Source organism: Panthera pardus, unplaced genomic scaffold (assembly GCF_024362965.1).
Source record: "Panthera pardus isolate Hobbes unplaced genomic scaffold, ASM2436296v1 HiC_scaffold_13, whole genome shotgun sequence".
NCBI lineage: Eukaryota > Metazoa > Chordata > Mammalia > Carnivora > Felidae > Panthera > Panthera pardus.
In genome coordinates, this window is record NW_026526688.1 from 131,744,362 (window position 1) to 131,763,998 (window position 19,637).

A 19,637-nucleotide genomic window follows, 5' to 3' on the forward strand; every position below is an offset into this window, starting at 1 on the left:
TTTGAATTTTTCCTGAAACTCTCACATGATTTTTACACAATTTCAGGAGAAGGATATCAATTGTATTCACATTGTTTCTGATGCAATATAAAAGCATGAGGGTGTTTCTGGGGTTGGAGGGAGCACATAACCTCAGATAGGAGAAGTCAGTACACCAGCGTTTACTTGGCACTTGTGTTGCCCGTGCCTCTAGAGACAGAAGAGAACTAAAAAGGTGCATTTTTCCTAGCTATTTCTTTAGTTAAAAGTGTATTACACCATACTTTGCCCTATAAAAGAAGATGACAACAGAAACTATTAGCGAACTGGTGCAGATTTTACTTGTTGGTAGTAAATATTTCTAGACACCTTTCTGATATTGTCATCCTTCATTTCACTGGTTCTCAGCCCTTTTTTTTCCCCCTGTCTTTTTCTATTTCTTCTTTCCTTCACTCCAGGTTGCCACTCTGATATACTCTCATAATCTCTCATTACACAGCATAATTATTCTAATGGTGGGGGCTAGGGGAGGGAGGGAGGGGGTAAGCCTGGGGAAGATTTGTATCAGAATCCAGGAAAGGGATGTGGGCTGTATATGGTTTGAAAGTTCCCCTTGGAAGTGTTGATATCTCCCCTTCCCTGTGCCCTTTGCTTTTTAGCAATTTATTTTTAATATTTTAAATTCTATACCTAGGTTGGTATTTTTCTGGAATGTCATTAATACATTAGGTTACTAATAAGTTAGAACAAATTATCTTTGATAACTTAATCTGAAAGATTTTTTTAAATCCTCCCTCCTCCTCAAATTGTATTTTCTAGATCCCAAAATCCAGGAGTGAGGGATCTATTCAGTCACACAGAGTACCACAACCAGAGCTGTCAGATGGTGTTCCTCAGGTCAGCCTGCGGCTAAGTCATAGAAAACCCTACTGGAATGATGTGAATTCAGCAGAAGATGCTAGTGGTGCAAAGTTGGTATCCAGGTTGGCATGTTTCTTTTGTTTACATGTTACATCATGTATTGTCTGCTCCCATGTATAGCCTGGCATACTTAGGAATGTTTGCATGTAACTACCACTGGGGTCAACAGGATGCAGACCAGTAAAACTATTTAAAACTCATTCTAAGTTTTGAGAATTGTTTTGAGTAATAGTTCTTACCACAGAAGTGTTCCTGATTTGTAATATGTACTTTTTTGTTTATGTTTTAAAACAAAGTATCTAGTCAACTGGACTGTGCTAGGCTCAGAGTTGTAAGTGGGAAGAGTTACTTCTTGGTTCCCTTTTCATAATATGGTCAGTGGCCAGTATTATTTGCAGCCAAAATGGACATCAGAGTTGTTACTGGAACCAGCTGTCACTAACACATTTAAATGTATCATTTTAACTATTTATTATGTTGCACATTATATTTGCAGTCAAAATGGACATCAGAGTTGTTACTGGAACCAGCTGTCACTAACACATTTGAATGTATCATTTTAACTATTTATTATGTTGCACATTATACTGGAAAGCAAACCTCTTTGTTATACTTGAAGAAGACATGTAGGGTTTTTTTTTTAATAGATAAAATGGAGTCTGAATCTTATTAACTCCTAGCATTTGGAAGTTTTTTCCTTTAAGAATTTTCAGTCTTTTGTTATAACTTAAAGCCCATTTATTAAAAAATCCATTATAAGAAAGCTCTAGAGAATTGAAAGATATTTAAGACATTAACTAGATAAATAGCTCAGGAGCTTACCACTTTGGATTGCCTTATGAAAGAAGGAATTCCTATAAAAGATGAAGAGAATTTAAATAGGAAGAAAAAGAAGGCCTAGTCAGGAAGTCTAATAGAGGTATTTGGGAAATAGCAAACAGGTATCATGTGAGGAATTGGTTGGAGATAAGGCTGGGAAAATGGAGGGCACCCAGGTCACTGAGGACCTTGAATGCCAACTAGAAGTATTTTTGCATTTATTCTTTCCTTCACTGAACAAATGATCAGCACTTAATCTCTGGTTCCAGGAACTGCTTTAGGATCAGGGATACAGCATTGAACAAGGCCAACCAGGCCCCTGTGTTTATGGAACTTACATTTTAGTGAAGGGAGTAATAGGAAAACACTTAGAAAAAGTGGGCGGGGGGCAGTGGGGAGCTTGTGAAGATCATTTCAGCTCTAATAAGTGGGGATATTAAGAAACTAAATCGGGTTAATGTCCCAGACTCACGCAAAGACAATTTTAGTTTGGGCAGGGAAAGCCTAAGCTGAGATGCAAAGGGGGAAGAGAGTGTTGGTGAAGGTCAAAGAAAGTGCATTTCTATGCAAAAGAACTGAGCTAGGGAAGTGGGCTTCATCCTGTAAGTAATAGGAAGCCAGTAAAAGTTTCACCTGGGTAGGAGTAGGTGATGGGAACCATGGAAAATTATATATTAGAAAAAGTAATCTTTCATCAGCCTGCAGGATCAGTGAGACAAGGGAGGGCTGGAGTTAGTTATAGTATTGATTCATTCAACTGTCATTAATCTTTATGGAGATCTAGTTATGTGGCATTTACTTGCTGGTGCTGGCAATTCAGAGAATTAAGAGACCTAAGTCTTACACTTGGGGGCACAGAGGAAAAGTAAATAAAACTTGAATTGTGATCATTAAACACACATATACTAGGTGCCCATCATCTACCAAGCACTGTGAAATGGTCTGGTGATAAAGTCATAAGTAAGATTCAGGTGCTCTTAAAAAGCTTCCAGTACAATACCCAGGGTGCTGTGTGAGGCCAGAGGAGGGGAACAGACCACGTCTGGAGAGGAGAGTCAGAGAAGGTTTCAGAAAGAGGACGACTTTAGAAATAGGACTAGTAGGATAAGTAGAAGTTTGGGGGGCAGGTAAATCGAGACAAGGTGCTCCTGGAAGAAAACAACATGTGCCAGGACATGCGGGGTGGTGAGGACAGCTCAGAGAACAGCAAGTGTTGCAGTGGATTCAGGACCCTGGGGTTTAGAATGTAGATGAGGCTAGAGGTGGGCTAAGAGGCTGAATAGATCAGATCATGAAAAACTGTCCCCCATATTAAAGGCTTTGGATTTTCTCTTGACCATGACAGAATGTGATCTCAGGAATATCTGCGAGCCTTCAGAAAAAGTTATTAGTTCATAATTTTTTAAAATTTGTTAGTGTTTATTTTTGATAGAGCACGAATGGGGGAGGGAAGAGAGAGAGGGAGACGCAGAATCCCAAGCAGGCTATAGACTCTGAGCTTTCAGCATGGAGCCCAATGCAGGGCTTGAACCAACGAGCCACGAGGTTATGACCTGAGCCAAAGTAGGATGCCCGCTGGATTGGCGGACAATCCAAGCAGACTTGTATTTTATAAAGGCTCCTGTGGCATCTGTGCGGAAGGAGAGGTTATAGGTGCGTGGGATCAGTGAGAAGGCCACATGGTGGACCCAGCTCCACCTGTGAGCCTTAGCAAAGGGGCAGACGAGTCTGCACTTTGACAGAGGGCACGAGTGGACTCGGTCCAGAAAGGGTTGGGCTTGTTTTGTTTGTTTTACTCCATTTGGGGTGTTAAAATATTCTAACAACTGAAAGGCCGGTTTGCGTGCATGGACAGAAAGACGCTGATGTTCCTAGCCTGGAGGTACTACAACAAGGCATCCAGAGGGAATTCGGAAACGAGGGAGCAACATCTTGAGAAGCACAGGCTACGCACCTGCTGGATAGCTGTGCTGCTGGGGCCGGGTTTGTGCAATGTGCAGTCTTCACCACTGAACGGCAAGGGTGTTATCAGTGGAGGAACTGGCCTTGGGCAGTGAGGAAAGTTCCAAAAATAATAAAGGCCAAAGATAGAAATACTGGACCTTTTTAAAGTTTTCTTCTCTAGTTTAAATATCCGAGTCAAGGGGCTGGGTGACAAGAGCTAGTGTAGATGTTATCTTCTGAAATTACTTGGTAGAGAGTTATGCCAGGAATGCCTTAATGAAATAATGAAAAGAAAAATTTTAATATTTGTTCTTTGTATCTTTTTTTTAATTCATCCAGGCAGAAAATGAAAGGGAAAAAGTTTCATAGGGCACCTGGGTGGCTCAGTCAGTTGAGCATCTGACTCTTGATTTTAGCTTGGGTCAAGATCTCATGGTTGGTGAGATTGAGCCCCACATGAGGCTCCATGACCAGCATGTAGCCTGCTTAGGACTCTCTCTCTCCCTCACTCTCTCCTCCTCCCCTGTTTCTGCTCTCTCCTGAGCATGCTCGCTCTCTCTCTCTCTCTCAGAAATAAATACTTTAAAAAAAGAGAGAGAAACCATGCTACTCATCATCATGCAGTATTAACTCATCCAAGTTCTTGTCTCTGTCCATAATCTGTAATGTCCATTCAGAGATTTTACTATTTACTGTTTATATACCTCTTCATAGATGGTGAGACAAATTGTCAAAAGACAAATGGAGATAATTAAAATAAATTTAACTAAAAATAAACTTTAAATCCTTCATATATCTTTGAAGTAAGAGAATGGATATTATGGCAATTTTCATTTCAAAAATGCACTGATGAAGCTGTTTCTATTTATTGTCCAGAACAAGTTATTAGTTCATAATTTTTTTTAATTTTTTAGTGTTTATTTTTGATAGAGCACGAATGGGGGAGGGACAGAGAGAGAGGGAGACGCAGAATCCCAAGCAGGCTACAGACTCTGAGCTTTCAGCATGGAGCCCAATGCACGGCTTGAACCAATGAGCCACGAGGTTATGACCTGAGCCAAAGTAGGATGCTTTACCAACTGAGCCACCCAGGCACCCTAGTTCATAAATTTTTAAATAAATTCAAAGTGGTATATGTGATATACACACAACTTTTTCTAAGTCTTTAAGGAAGATTTTCCTTAACAGTTGATTAGTTGTGCCAGTCTTAAAACAGAAAGGTTGGCAATAGTGTATTAAATACATTGTTGTGTGCCTATTACCTAATACAAGATTTACTTTGGTTTACCAACTTTTTTTCTAGGAATTGTCAGGCAGCCTTTAGCTGGGTTTTTCCTAGTATTGATTTTTTTATTCTGTAGTTGCTCTTTGTGGAAAAAAAATTTAGCAGAATTTATTCTTGTTTGGTCTATGACCTGGTGAGTTTGGTTTACTTTACAAAAAAAAAATCGTTCTGTCTGCACTTTAAAAATCAGTGCACCACTTTTATACCTCATGGTTTGGTTTACAGCAGAATTACCATATTAGTTAATAACAAAGATAAAACCAAGAAAGAACCTTTTGGTACTGAGATTTCCAGAATGGTGAAGTGTCCTATGATTTTTAAACAACAGGTTAAAGGCTAATTTCTAGGGCTTTTGAGAAGCAATTTTTGGCTAACAAAGTTTTGATAACTTTGAATGTTTAGAGTTGAGGCCTTGTTCAGTATTTTTCCCCAGGTTGTCTCACTTGGTCTTCTTCTTCATTTCAGTTCTTCTAGGGAGTCTCATTTCTTCTTAAGATGTAATAGAAGTATGAATTGTTACCAACATGTATTCACTATTTTCTAGTCTTCAGATAGTGGCTGCAAAAATAAAAGTAAAGAGAGCTACACACTTAAAGTGTGATGTTTTGAGAGTTCAAAAAGGAGGGGATATCACTTACTGCTTACAGGCTGATTTCTATCTTAGAGCATAATTTATTTAGATGAATGACATTTTTTTCCATATTTCTATAATTTTCAAAAATTGGCATTGAGGCTATGATCATATAAACAATCATTTTTCTTCATAGAATCTGTCCCAATTAGAGTGATTCAATGAAAAAAGCTTAAGGATAAGTATCTCTTGATTTTGTTAGAGCTTAGTAGAATTATCTATTTTATACTGAATTCCAAGCCAAAGACAGAAGTACTTATTGACATGTTCACTTAATTCAGTGAAAGCATTAGCTAATCCATGTATGTCATCTAAAACTCACAGCAGCAGTTTCAAAAATACTATTAAAAATTCTTTTTTGTAGTTGAGATGTGTGCATTACTGAAACTCACAATAGACTAAAAAGCATAATTTCTAACCTGACCTGCCTACTTCAAAGGAGTCAGTGCCTGCCCTTCTCCACACTCTAAGCACAGTGTACAAATTTGGAGGATCAGAGGCACTCACAGAAAACAGGAGGTTATTGGACAGGTGCATCCTTTTAAGCAAGGCTGGAACATTCCAGTTCCTTTCGCTACACATGATACTCTTATTCCTTTCAAAGATACTGAGGACGAAAATAACACACACACACACACACACACACACACACACACACACACACACACACCTACCTGTAGGCATTAACTAATATATTAAGAAACCAGCCATTTAAAATTTTTCCTAGAAGGGAAAGTTACACATCCATCCTCAAAAGGAAAAAGGGTAAGTTCTATTACATGTAAAGTTGGAGATGTTAAAATGATTAAAAGCTTTAGGGATAGCTGTCTTACTATCTGTTTCAATGTGTGAGATAGGTTAAGTGATCATTCATGTTTCTAGCACTATATTACCTTCAGAATGTTCTTAAATTTTAGAACTTAAATAAAACAGGATTAATATTTTAGTTTTTTAGATTTTTAATAGTATTTATTGCAAGGTTTTATTTGAAAGGTAATATACTTCTTTAAACGTGTGATTTTCTTAAAGGCCAAAGGAAAATCTCTAGTTTTGTTCTATAAAATCCGTGAAGACTCAAGAAACCATGTATGGTATGTTGCCATTTATATGAAATGTCCAGAAAAGGCAAGTTTAAAGAAATAGCCAGTTGAGTTGTGATTCTCCGGGGCTGGGGGTGGAGGACCAGGGAGGCACAGAGATTAATGTAAATGCCCTGAGGGATTTTATTTGGGGGGAATGAAAATGTTCTGAAACTGATTTATGGCAATAGCTAGACCACTTGGTAAAGTTACTAAAAATCACTGAACTGTGTAGACTTGAAAAGTAGATTTTAGGATACATAAAATATACCTCAATAACATTATTTTAAAAAAATACAAGTACCAAAACAAATGAACAAACAATTGCTGGCGTAGTAAGAAATGGATGTACTCTAACAAGAAAGTCACTTGATTGCAAACTGCTAAAATGCAACTACTGTTGTAAGTAAATGCTGTCTACAGAGAAGGTTATGTTTGTTACATTTTAAGAGAATTTGTTCCTTCATACTTTTCATCGAATATGGCAGAGTATGGCGGCAGGAATAAAGGCCAGGCCCTCTTGGAAGCTGATTTAGGGAGAAGAGGGAAGGAAAGCTCTTTGGACAGAATCTGGAAGGATTCTAGGTAATGGTGTGCAGTGCTGTAATCAGAAGTTATCGAAATGATCGGTATTTCAGGGAGACATAGAAAAAAAGCTCCAACATCCTGGGATTTTCACTAAAAAAAATGTCAGGGGTCCATTGTCATAAGCAGAAAAGTTACCCAGTGTGGTTCTGTGTCAACAGAAGTTGTGGTCTCCTGTCCCACAGTGAGGGTCCTATAGATACATAGACAGTGAAAGTTTTGTACCTGGCTCTTGCATAAAGAGATAAAGAAATGAAGAGTGATTTAAATGCTTTCCTGTTCTGCAATCAGAATAAATAGTTACCATTTGCCAGTTATTTACCTAAAATAATATGATGAAGACTATACAACTAAAGAAAGTAACTTTGTTGCAGGGTTGTTTTTAACTTGATAGGTAAATAAGGTAAACTACAATAAGTCGTGTATTAAAGACAAATCTTTTCTTGAGAGAGTGTTTCTGTCCAAGAGAGTTGTTTTATTCTAAAAGTGCTTTCCTGTCCATTTATTCCATTTTTCAATATTTTTGATGAGTTGTATGGGGAATAGATGATTCTTAGAAAAATTTAAAACATCACTGATAACACTGAAGTTCCCAATGAATCATTGGGTCTATAATTCTTTTTTTTTTAATTTATTTATTTCAGTAAAGAGAGAGAGAGAGCAGGGGAAGAGGGGCAGAGGGAGAGCAAGAGAGAATCTTAAGCAGACTCCACATTCAGCACAGAGCCTGATGCTGGGCTCAATCCCACAACCCTGGGATCATGACCTGAGCTGATACCAAGAGTCAGACACTCAACCAACTGAGCCACCCAGATGCCCCCTGGCTCCATAATTCTAACTCCTTCCCCTCTCCTCCTGCTATGGTAGGTTGGTTGTATATTCTCCTAGACTTATTTCAGTGTATTTATACAGAATGTATTTTTAAATACTTTCTACTTTTTAAAAACCAATCTTCATCATACTTAACGTATTGTAGTTCTTCACATATTCTTGAAAATTCCCCATTTCCTGTGTTGCTTCCACCTGTGATGTTCCTTCCCTTCCATTCCCACCTCCAAATTCAGTGACCTTCATGTCTCCTTCCGTGGCTACCTGTTCCATCTCTGTCTCCTGTCCCCTCCACAGTGAATCTAGTCATAGCATGATAGTTTTCAAATCAAGTATCTTGGACCTGAACTCAGTTCTAGCATTCTAGTGCCTGTCAGCTATCTCTACCTCAGCCTTTACCATAAACTCACCCTACGAAAGACAACTTGTCTTCCCCTTTGCCTCTCCACTTTGCCATGGGTTTCATTCACTCAAGCACTAGACTCAAAACCTTTTCTATAATCAGTCACCAAACCTTGTCAGTATTTTGTTTTCAGTCTCTCCAACATCCCTTTCTCCATTTTCCCCCCTTGAGCTCAATTCTGAGTTAGGCCTCCATCACCTTGTGGTTAGATAATTACTGCATTTTCTGCATTCCCCTCTCCTGCTGGATTCATTTTCTTTACACAAGCTGGCCCTATGCCTCTTTCTTCAACTTCTAACTCTATACAATGACTTCTACACCTCTGTCTCCCATTGAGAATTCTCTACTGAGCCATATCCCCACATCACTCTAACACACTGGTCAGCCTAGTCCCTCATATATGTCAAACTCTTTCTTGCCCCCTCCCCATCATCTACCCATAGCCAGCCAATTCCCAAATACTCTTTGACAATCTCACTGTCTTTATTTTGCTTCATTACTGCCACACTCCTTACCAACTCTGCAGACCCAGAAACTTTTAAACAGATGATACTCCTCAGAACTATTTGGTAGTTCATATGTACACAGCCTATAAGAGACTCCTTGCTCTATCCTCTACTTGTCTTTCCAGTTTCTTCTCCCTCAGCTCTGTGCTTGTCTTTTTCTCATACCTACAGCCACCACATAAACCATACTTTCCAGGACTACCTTGGTTTTAGATACTGGCATATATTGCGGCTTTGGTTTCCAGATGACCACAATAAGGCAGATATCTCAAAGTGAGTTGAATGATTTTTTCAGTTTCCCAGTGTATATAAAATTTTATATTTATACTATAATCTATTAAGTATATAATAGCATTATGTCTGAAACAACAATCTATATGCCTTAATTTAAAAATGCTTTATTGCTGGGGCACCTGGGTGACTCAGCTGGTTGGGTGGCCAACTTCGGCTCAGGTCATGATCTCACAGCTCATGGGTTTGTGCCCATGGGGCTCTGTGCTGAGAGCTCAGAGCCTGGAGCCTGCTTCAGATTCTGTGTCTCCCTGTCTCTCTACCCTTCCCCTGCTCACATTCTGTCTCTCTCTGTCTCTCAAAAATCAATAAACATTAAAAAAAAAATTTTTAATGCTTTATTGCTAAAAAAAAATGCTAACCATTATCTGAGCTTTCAGTGAGTCATAATCACTGATCACATATCACCATAACAAATATAATAATAATGAAAAGTTTGAAATATTGTGAGAATTGCAAAAATGTGACATGAAGAAATGAAGTGAGCATAATGCTGTTGGAAAAATGGCACCAGTAGACTTGCTCGATGCAGGGTTGCTACACACTTTCAATTTATAAAAAATGCAGTATCTGAAAAGTGCAGTAAAGCAAAGCTCAATAAAATGGGGTATGCCTGTGTTCTCTTTAAGATTAGGCCATGTGTCATATTTTGTCTTTATATTTACTTTAAAAATTATAGAGCAAAGTAACAGAATAGGAGGCCCTCCTCTCATTTCCCCCCACAACAACACTAAATTAGTGGCTGTCCATGGACAAAAGTGTCCAACCTCGACTCAAGTCATGATCTCACGGTCCCTGAGTTCCAGCCCCGCGTCGGGCTCTGTGCTGACAGCTCAGAGCCTGGATCCTGCTTCAGTTTCTGTGCCTCCCTCTCTCTCTGCCCCTCCTCCACTCACATTCTGTCTCTCTCTCTCAGAAATGAATAAATGTTAAAAAAATGTTTTTTAATTCAGTGAGATGCAAGATAACACAGACAACTAAATGAAATAAAAAAATACTTGAAAAAAATTTAAAAATGCAATGAAGAAATGAAAACCATAAAAAAGAACCAAACAGAAATCCTTAAGTGTAAGGATATAATGACAGAAGTGAAAATTCAGTAGAGAATTTCATCAGCAGACTTTAGCATGAAGAATCAGAAAATAAAGACAGGTCATTTAGAATATATAGAGAAACAAAAATTAAAAAGAAAAAAGTGAAAAAGTATATGGAATCTACATGACACCATCAAGTGAATGAATATATTTCAACTTGGGAGTCCCAGAAGGAGAGGAGAGAAAGAAAAGGGAAGAAAGTTTATTTAAAGAAATAATGGCTGAGGAGTGCCTCGGTGGTTTAGTTGGTTGAGCATCTGACTCTTGATATCAGCTCAGGTCATGATCAAATATATTTTCAAGAAATAATGGCTGAACATTACCTGAATCCTAGAAGGGATGTGGACATCCATATGCATGAAGCTCAAAGGACCCCAATCAAGATTACTCTGAGATAGATTACACAAATCATCAAACATTAAAGACAGGGAATATATATATATATATATATATATATATATATATATATATATATATATATATATGTTGCGTGTATCCTTTGAATCAGTATTTTTGTATCCTTTGGGTAAATACTTAGTAGTACAATTGCTGGGTCAGAGGATAGTTCTATTTTTAACTTTTTTTTTTCTTAAGTTTATTTATTTATTTTGAGAAAGAGCATGCCTACAAGCAGGGGAGGGGCAGAGAGAGAGAATCACAAACAGGCTCTGGGCTGTTAGTGCATGAGATCATGACCAGAGCCAAAACCAAGAGTCAGATGCTTAACTGACTGAGGCACCCAGGCACTCCTCTATTTTTAACTTTTTGAAGAACCTCCAAACTATTTTCCAGAATGGGTGCACCAGTTTGCATTCCCACCAACAGTGTTAAGAGGGCTTCCCTTTCTCTCCATCCTTATTAACACCTGTTGTTTCCTGTGTTGTTAATTTTAGCCAATTTGACTGGTGTGAGGTGACATCCTCACAGTAGTTTTGATTTGTATTTCTCTGATGATGAGTGATGTTGAGCATCTTTTCATGTCTGTGTTGGCCATCTGTATATCTTCTTTGGAAAGATGTCTACTTATGTCTTCTCATTTTTTAACTGGATTTTTTGGGGTGTTGGGTTGTGTAAGTTCTTTATATATTTTGGATACTAACCCTTTATTAAACCCACTTTGTCACTTGTTGTTGATATTTCATCTCTATGAAGCTCTGACTCTTGCCATTGTGTATAAATTCAGTTACACAATTTACATCTTTTGCCTCTGCCTTCTTTCACTTAGAATATGTTATGAATGTTCATCCATATGGTAATGTGTCAGTATTTCATGCCTTTCTGAGGATGAATAATATTCTGTTGTAGGTAGACATTACATTTTGTTTATTCACCAGTTGATGGGCATTTATTTGGGTTGCTTGAACTTTGGGGCTATTATGAATAATGCTGGTATGAACATTTCTGTACAAGTCTTTCTGTAAAAACATGTTTTCAGTTCTCGTGTATATGCCTGGGGTGGAGTTGCTAGTTCATACAATAACCTGTGTTTAACTTTTTCAAGAACCCATAAACTATTTCTCAAAGTTTGTGTTCCTACTGGCAAAGTATATTTCCAGTTTCTCCACATCTTTGTCAACACTTGTTAGTGTCTATTTTATTACAACCATACTGCTGAGTGTAGAATGGTGTCTCTTTGTGGGTTTGGTTTGCATTTCTCTAAAGACTAATGATGAGCATCTTTTCATGTGTTTATTAGCCATTTGTATATCTCTTTTGGAGAAATGGCAATTCCAATACTTTGCCCATTTTTAAAATTGGACTTTTTACTGAGTTGGAAGAGTTAGTTATATATTCTGGATAGTATCCCTTATCAAATATGCGATTTTCAAATATTTTCTCATATTCTAACAATTGCCTTTTCACTTTTTTGATAATGTCCTCTGAAGCACCAAAGGTTTTAATTTTGATCAAGGTCAGTTAATCTCTTTTTTTCTCTAGTTGTTTATGATTTTGATGTCCTATCTAAGAAACCATTGCTTAATCCAAAGTCACGAAGATTTAGGTCTATGATTTCTTCTAAGAGTTTTATACTTTTGCTCTTACAATTAGGTATATAGTACATATGAGTTAATTTTTATACGTGGTGTGAGGTACAGGTCCAGAATCATTCTTTTGCATGTGGATGTCCAGTTGTCCCAACACCATTTGCTAAAAGGACTATTTTTTCCCCACTGTTGTGTCTTTTTGGTCCCCTTATCAAAAATCTGAGCCTGATTTTAGAAAACCAAAACTGGGTGGCTCAGTCGGTTAAGCCTCTGATTTCAGCTTAGGTCATGATCTCGCGGTCCGTGGGCTCGAGCCCCACGTTGGGCTCTGTCCTGACAGCTGGGAGCCTGGAGCCTGCTTCAGAATCTCTGTATCGCTGTCTCTCTGCCCCTCCCCAGCTCGCTCTCTCTCTCTCTCTCTCAGAAATAAAAAATTAGATCATATAAAATGCAGTACGGTTGTTGGCATTTTAAGGTACCATGACTGATTTTTTTTTTAATGTGACCTATTCTTGGTAACACAATTGCCACTTCCTCTTATTTTGTTTTTAAATACATTTTCACCTATTTATTTATTGGTTGCTTCAAAGCAAAGCACAATGCTTTGTGTTGAAGTAAATAAATATTGCCAGCCAGAGTATTGACATTGAGAGACTTTGTGCCTGTGGTTCAGTATTTCAAGTCTCAGAAGGATGAGGTTTATTTTATGTTGTATGGATACAGAATTAGACCGTCGGTTACCATATCACGCTGAGCAACTTTGACATTTCTCTAAGGAAGCTCTGCTGAAACCTGCTTCTCCTGTGCCAGGAAATATCATTTAACAGGGTGAAAGTTCACTGGGACAATTTAAGGCAGCAGATCTCAGGTGTGGTAGCAGCTGTTGTGTAGGACATGACATACTTTATAAGAACAGAAACACTATTATCTGGACTCCCAAGGGACATTTAGAGAAAGTCATGCCCACGGAGTCCCATTCCAGGAAAATGTACTCGAGCACTTATTTATTGGCAGTGATCACTAACTGAGATTCCATCTGGCAAAAATGTGGATTTTTCTGTGTCCCAGAAAGTTGGGGAACAATTATGTAAGTTGTCTCAAAGAGTTTATTTTTAGCCAGTTTTTATGGAGAAATTTCAGTCCCTCAGTCATTATAAATTTACTTTTTTTAAGAAAAAATAGGGGTTCCTGGGTGGCTCAGTCAATTAAGCATCTGACTCTTGATTTTGACTTAGGTCATGATCTCATGGTTTGTGAGTTCGAGCCCCACCTTGGGCTGTATGTTGACAGTGTGGAGCCTGCTTGGGATTCTCCCCTTTCTCTCCTCCCCTTCCCTCCCCCTCCCCCTCCCCCTCCCTCTCCCTCTCCATTGATTATAAACTTTAAAAAAATTAGAGAAAGCTTTTGTATGAATTTCTGCAGAACTGTGTATTCATGTACCATGAAATATAATCACTTGTCTTTCAATTTGAAATCATTAGCCTTTCTGGTGAATGTTCTATATCTTATTTTCTATATTAGGATTGTTAGAATTAATAAAATCAGAGCCATCAGGCGGGTGAGGAAGGGCAGCTGACTAATGCATCTCCAGGTGTTGAGGCCTGGGAACCCTGCCTCATTGTTAAAGCAGCGTGCTCCCTGTCATTCCACCTCTGTAGGATGTTAGAACCTGAGTAAATGAACCCTCTGAGCCATCTGAGAGTCCGGCAAGGCTGGTCAGATATATTTTAATGAAGTAAGCCAGTACACAGTTTTAAAAGCATGATCCACCATTAGAATTAAACCAATTAGATAATTTCTGTCCCTGTGGGATTTTTTTTTCAGCAATCTTTTACTATAGACAAGTCTAATAACTGAGAAAACAATTACGTTGATTTTCTTATTTTTTTTTTTATTTTGGCCTTAAGCAATGCAAGCAGGTTTATTTCTGTTGTTAACAAAGGAAATAGTTTACCTAACTAGAAATTCCCTGTTCCACTTAGCTTGAGCCTGTTCTGAGTGTCACTGTTTTGATTTCTAAAATAAATCCTTTATAAGGTTTTAATAATTATCCTTAAATACCGTAAGATGGTTTTTTTTACATAAAAACAAGTGACAGCCCACCTCCCATTTCCATATATTAACTTCTTAATAAAAGGAATATAGTTAAGAATGCCACTTAAAGCATAATTTTTCCATCTTTTTTCTATCTTCCTCTTTCTCTCAATAGCCCACCCAACCACTTCCTTCCCCCATTGCAACTACAAATGGCTGCTGCTGCTGCTGCTGCTACTACTCACACACACACACACACACACACACACACACACACACACACACACACAATGTTGACTCACGATAGCAGAAGAGGTTTGTTCTGGTCCAGTGTATGTCTTTGGTTCAGACAAGCATTATAAGATATTATAAGCATACACACTCATCTAAGTGTAAACCTCAGACCAAAAGAAAAGAAAGGATTCTTTATTTCCTGATGCTCATTGATAATATATATCAATGGGTAATTATAATACTTTATAATCTTTAAGAGTTATTATATAGTGGAAATGCTATGGCGTTCAGATGCTGGCTTCATGTCAGCCACTTACTAGCTGAGTGTTCAAGTTAATTAACTTCTTCAGATCCACATCTAATAAAATGAGCACAACATAGATTCTTAAGAAATGCTAATTGCCTTACATATACTACCTCTCCAGTTCCTACCCACCGCCCCCTTTTTTTGTGTGTGACATTTGTTGTAGATGATGATGATGATGTTTTCTGATGAGCCCTGGAATTCACTGGTATTATTTTTTACTTATTTTTTTTTTAGAGAGCACGAGAGGAGGTGGGGAGAGAGAGAGAATGAGAATTATCTTAAGCAGGCCCATGCTCAGTACGGAGCCCGATTCGGCTCGATCCCACAACCCTGGATCATGACCTGAGCCAAAATAAGAGTTGGACACTCAGCTGACTGAGCCACCCAGGCGCCTGAGGAATTCACTGGTATTCTAACACAGATTGCCAAAGAGCAAGTTTAATCAGGATCCTGTGCAGCAATACCAGAATATCTAAATGGTACATACTGTGAAAATATTGGTTTCATGACTATGAAAAACTCCTATCAGATTTAGTCATTACCATTTATGAGGACTGTGTGACTGTCTTGTGAAAGGTGTTGCTCCTTAGTCCATTTTACAAAGATTGATAAAAATATGAGGAAGAAACCTTGTTTAAGAAGCACCTTGTTACCAAACTTGTAAGAAAGAAATTACTTTAATATGTCATTTTGTCTTAGGAAATAATCAGTCTGATTTTAAAACAATATATGAAAACAAACTAATGTGGCCAAGAAATGTTCTTAGTTCTTTGTTTCAAATTGATGTTGAAACTGAAGCAAATGAAGCCACATCATTTTTGGAGCAATTGTTGCTCTTGATAGCACAAGGGCAAACACACATAGAACCAAGCTCTTGGAATCTGCTGAAGAAATTATGTAAGAAAATTAGAAGTCCTCAAGCCAGCTGAATTGTAGAAAAAGAAATAGACAATCCAGGAGAAACTGGATAATGTAAAATGCTTAAAAGCTTTCAGAAGTTTTATGGGGCGCCTGGGTGGCTCATTTGGTTAAGTGTCCTACTTCAGCTCAAGTCATGATCTCACAGTTCATGAGTTTGAGCCCCATGTAGGGCTCTGTGCTGACAGCTCAGAGCCTGGAACCTGCTTAGGATTCTGTGTCTCCCTCTCTGTCTGCCCCCTGACCTGCTTACACTCTGTCTCTGGCTCTCAAAAAGTGAATAAACGTTAAAAAATTAAAATTAAAAAAAAAAGCTTTCAGAAGTCTGGGATAGAATCCTACTTTTTACATCGCAGTGATTGCACAGCAATGCATGAACTCTGATTTATTTCTTTTGTCAGTTACTGGTTATCATTCTTTATTTGAACCAACATGAGGTGTCTACTTTATCTTAAGTGTTAGCCTACAATGGGAAATGTTAAAAACTGGATGGAAATATTGCTCAACAAATTAAAATCCAATTAAAGTAGCTATGCTTCAGTTTCTGGAAGAGCGGTTTATCAGTTAATTCATTCAGCACTTATTAAGTGTCTATTTTGTGTAGTGGCTATAGCAGAAATGGAGTCCTTATCCTGCAGATCTTATATTCCAGTAGGGAAATAATATATAGGTTCAAATAATAATAAAACTGGGGCAGGGTGGGGGGGTATAAATAATATTAGAGATGCATAGGGCTGTACAAATTGAAAAGGGAAAATAAATTTCTTTTAACTGGCCAAAGCCTGATGTATGCATGGAATTTTTCCAGAAGAAAATGGAACGGAAAATATTCCAGACAGGGAACAGCATGAACACATGTTTGGGGTAGAAGAGTTTAGAGCAGATTAAAAAATAGTGTCCAGGTTTGTCTGGAGTGATTTCTTTAAGAAGTATAAGCAGATGAACTGGAGGGGTAGATTGAGGTTAATTGGTGGAGAGTCTTAGTCATTATGTTAAAGAATTGGGGTTCATCAAAAAGATGGTTTGGAGGTAATGAAGGTTTCTAGCAGAAGAGTGAGTGAGCAGATTACAATCCCAGTAGGAAACTCCCTGACAGTGAAATGTATGCATTGGAGATCTTGGAGATCAGGTGAATGGAGGCAGAAGGATCATTCTCATACTGCAAATGACCAAGGTCAGCTAATTAAAGAGACAGGACAGTCAACAGCTTGAAGGAGAGGCGAGGGAGGAGGAATAAAGATGACTCACTCTTTGAATCTGATTCATAAAGAGAATAACAACGTCATTAACAAGAGGGGCCAGGAGGAGGAGAAATTTGGGGATAAGATAATATGAGGCCTTGGAAGTGTTGATTAGGATAATAGTACTAATAATGATTTAGCACTTAGTGATTTGCCAGGCACTATTCTTCATGTTTTACGTATGTGATCTCATTTATTCTTCAGAGCAACTTCAGAGCTTTTTATATAGCCTGCCCAAGTTTACACTGCTCATCTGTTGTAGAGTCTGGATCCAATCCCCAGGAGTGTATTTCCAGAGCACAGCTTATTAAGCCCTAATAAAATGTCTGTACTGAATGGTGCTGGACTAGAAAGCAAGGTGTGGAGGGGATAAGAGAGAAGGAAGGACAAATGAAATAAAAGGAGAATGGAGTAATCAAGGACATGTGGGGAATCCCCAGGAAAGATTACAGGGAACCAGAAACTTTCAGAAAACCAAAGGTGGATGTTTCTGGAAAGTTAAGAGTAGAGATTTAACAGTCCAAAGAGTATTGGTGGCCTTAAAGCAGTTTCAGAAAAGTGGTGAAGTCCCACGTCCGTTGGCATGGGGTGGGGGAGTCAGTAACTTATGCAGAAGTGGGAACAGCAGAGGTAGGTTTTGGGGAAGTCTGTCAGTGGGAGGAGGGGAAAATAGCACTGCAGCACCAGCAGGCAAGGCAGATGAGGAAAACATTTTAAGGCTAGGGGATACTTACTCAGGTTCCTATTGGAAGGGGGACAGATTTAAGATCTAGGAGAGATCAGGTTTCTTCCAGAGAAAGGAGGAAATGAAGAGATCCAAAAGGTAGATAAGAAATTGGAGTCCTGTGAATGAGACCTTTTCTGCTAGACTAGGAAGAAGTCAAATAGAGGAAGGCAAGATTGTGTGTGTGTTCGTGTGTGTGTTGTGTGTGTTGTGTATATATGGACAGCGGGGGTGCACTTAAACCCATAAGGGTAACAGGGAAGAACAAAGGTAATGACTCGCATTTGATGATCTTGGCTTCCTCAATAAATTTAGGAGGCGAGGCAGTTACTGACTGAGAGAGGTTCAGATTTGTGGCAGTGAAGATTTGTAGCAGTTTCTATGGGGATGGAGTGAAAAATCATTTAAAGATAAGTAAAAAGGTTGCCACACAGTATCGAGGTTCATGCTGAGGTTAAATAGCATGAATTTTTAGTGTCACTAGTTGCCAGGGTTATGTGACTTTCTTTTGCAATGTTTTAGCGGTCTGGCAGTAGAAAACCCAGCTGGCAGGATTTAGAGAGGGTGAAGAAGCGGAGGATGCTAGTGAGCCCATTTTAGAAATAACTAAATGCTGAGGAGAGCCAGGAATGTGCCTTTTTTTTAAAGCTGCATGCCAGTTGGTTTGGGTGCAGGTTACACTCTACAGACAGAACAGTTGTTGCTGAAGAGAAGGCTAAGGAAGAGAGGGAGGAGTGGGGGAGGCAGAAGCGTGGGGGGTAAGTGATGAACAGTAGGGCTAAGTGTGGAGCAGATGCAGTCAGGATATCAGTGTTTGGGGAGTTAGAACTGGCAGAGTCCAGGGAATGAGACTCCTGCTGCCCGACCTGAAGAACTGATACAAGGATGTTAGGAATAAAAATAGCAAAGTATTTAAGTGATCAAGGACTTTGGCAGTGGGTGTGGTAGAGAGAAAGAGCTGCAGTCCAGGTATAAATTCATCAATGATCATCAAGTAATGCCCAGAAAATAGACCGAGAGCCCAAAAGAGGAGGAATTGTTATAAATAATAGAAACTTGAAAAGGCATGTAATTGTGGAGTTCTCATGTTCGGTAATTTTTAAAAATAACCACTGATGTCTCACTAGCAATATGGCATGTTAGAGGAATACTGATATGAAGACTTAATTTATAAGGAAACATAGGTGGAATCATAGGTTAAAATATGAATGCCCCTGTTCTTTTTTTTTAAATATGAAATTTATTGTCAAATCCATACAACACCCAGTGCTCATCCCAACAGCTGCCCCCCTCAATGCCCAATGCCCCTGTTCTTCAATGTTTTATCTCTAGTATATATTAAATGCAAATTGTAGTTTGAGTTACAGCTTATGTTTATGATGCTAGGTCCTTTATTATCGAACTCCTTTTAGCCATATAGTATTGATGTGTTCATAAAACTGAGAAAAGACAAAATATTACTTCATTTGAACTTCAACTACAGTTGGCCCTTGAACAATATAAGAGTTAGGGACGCCAATCCCTGTGCAGTCAAAACACCATGCACAACTTTTGACTCCACAAAAACTTAACTACTAATGACCTACTGTTGACTGGAAGCCTTATCGATGATGTAAACAGTCGACTCACATATATTTTGTATGTTATGTATATTACACACTGTATCCTCACAATCGGGTGAGCTAGAGAAAAGAAAATGTTATTAAAATTAGTAGGAAGAGAAAATACATTTACAGCACCCTACTATATTTGACCCTGCACAGTTCAAACCTGTGTTGTTCAAGGGTCCACTGTGTTTCTAAACCTATCTGTATCTTACAAAATATTTA

General features: G+C 38.4%; 1 protein-coding gene across 7 annotated transcripts in view; it reads left to right on the forward strand.

Moving 5' to 3' along the window:
- Positions 1-19,637, forward strand: part of FAM13A (family with sequence similarity 13 member A) — a 368,980-nt gene that overhangs the window by 226,960 nt on the left and 122,383 nt on the right. For all 7 annotated transcript variants that reach the window (XM_019464526.2, XM_053901396.1, XM_019464516.2 and 4 more), the window contains one exon: positions 799-962. In XM_019464526.2, the coding sequence (XP_019320071.2) occupies positions 799-962 (164 nt within the window). The remainder of the gene's footprint in view (positions 1-798; positions 963-19,637) is intronic.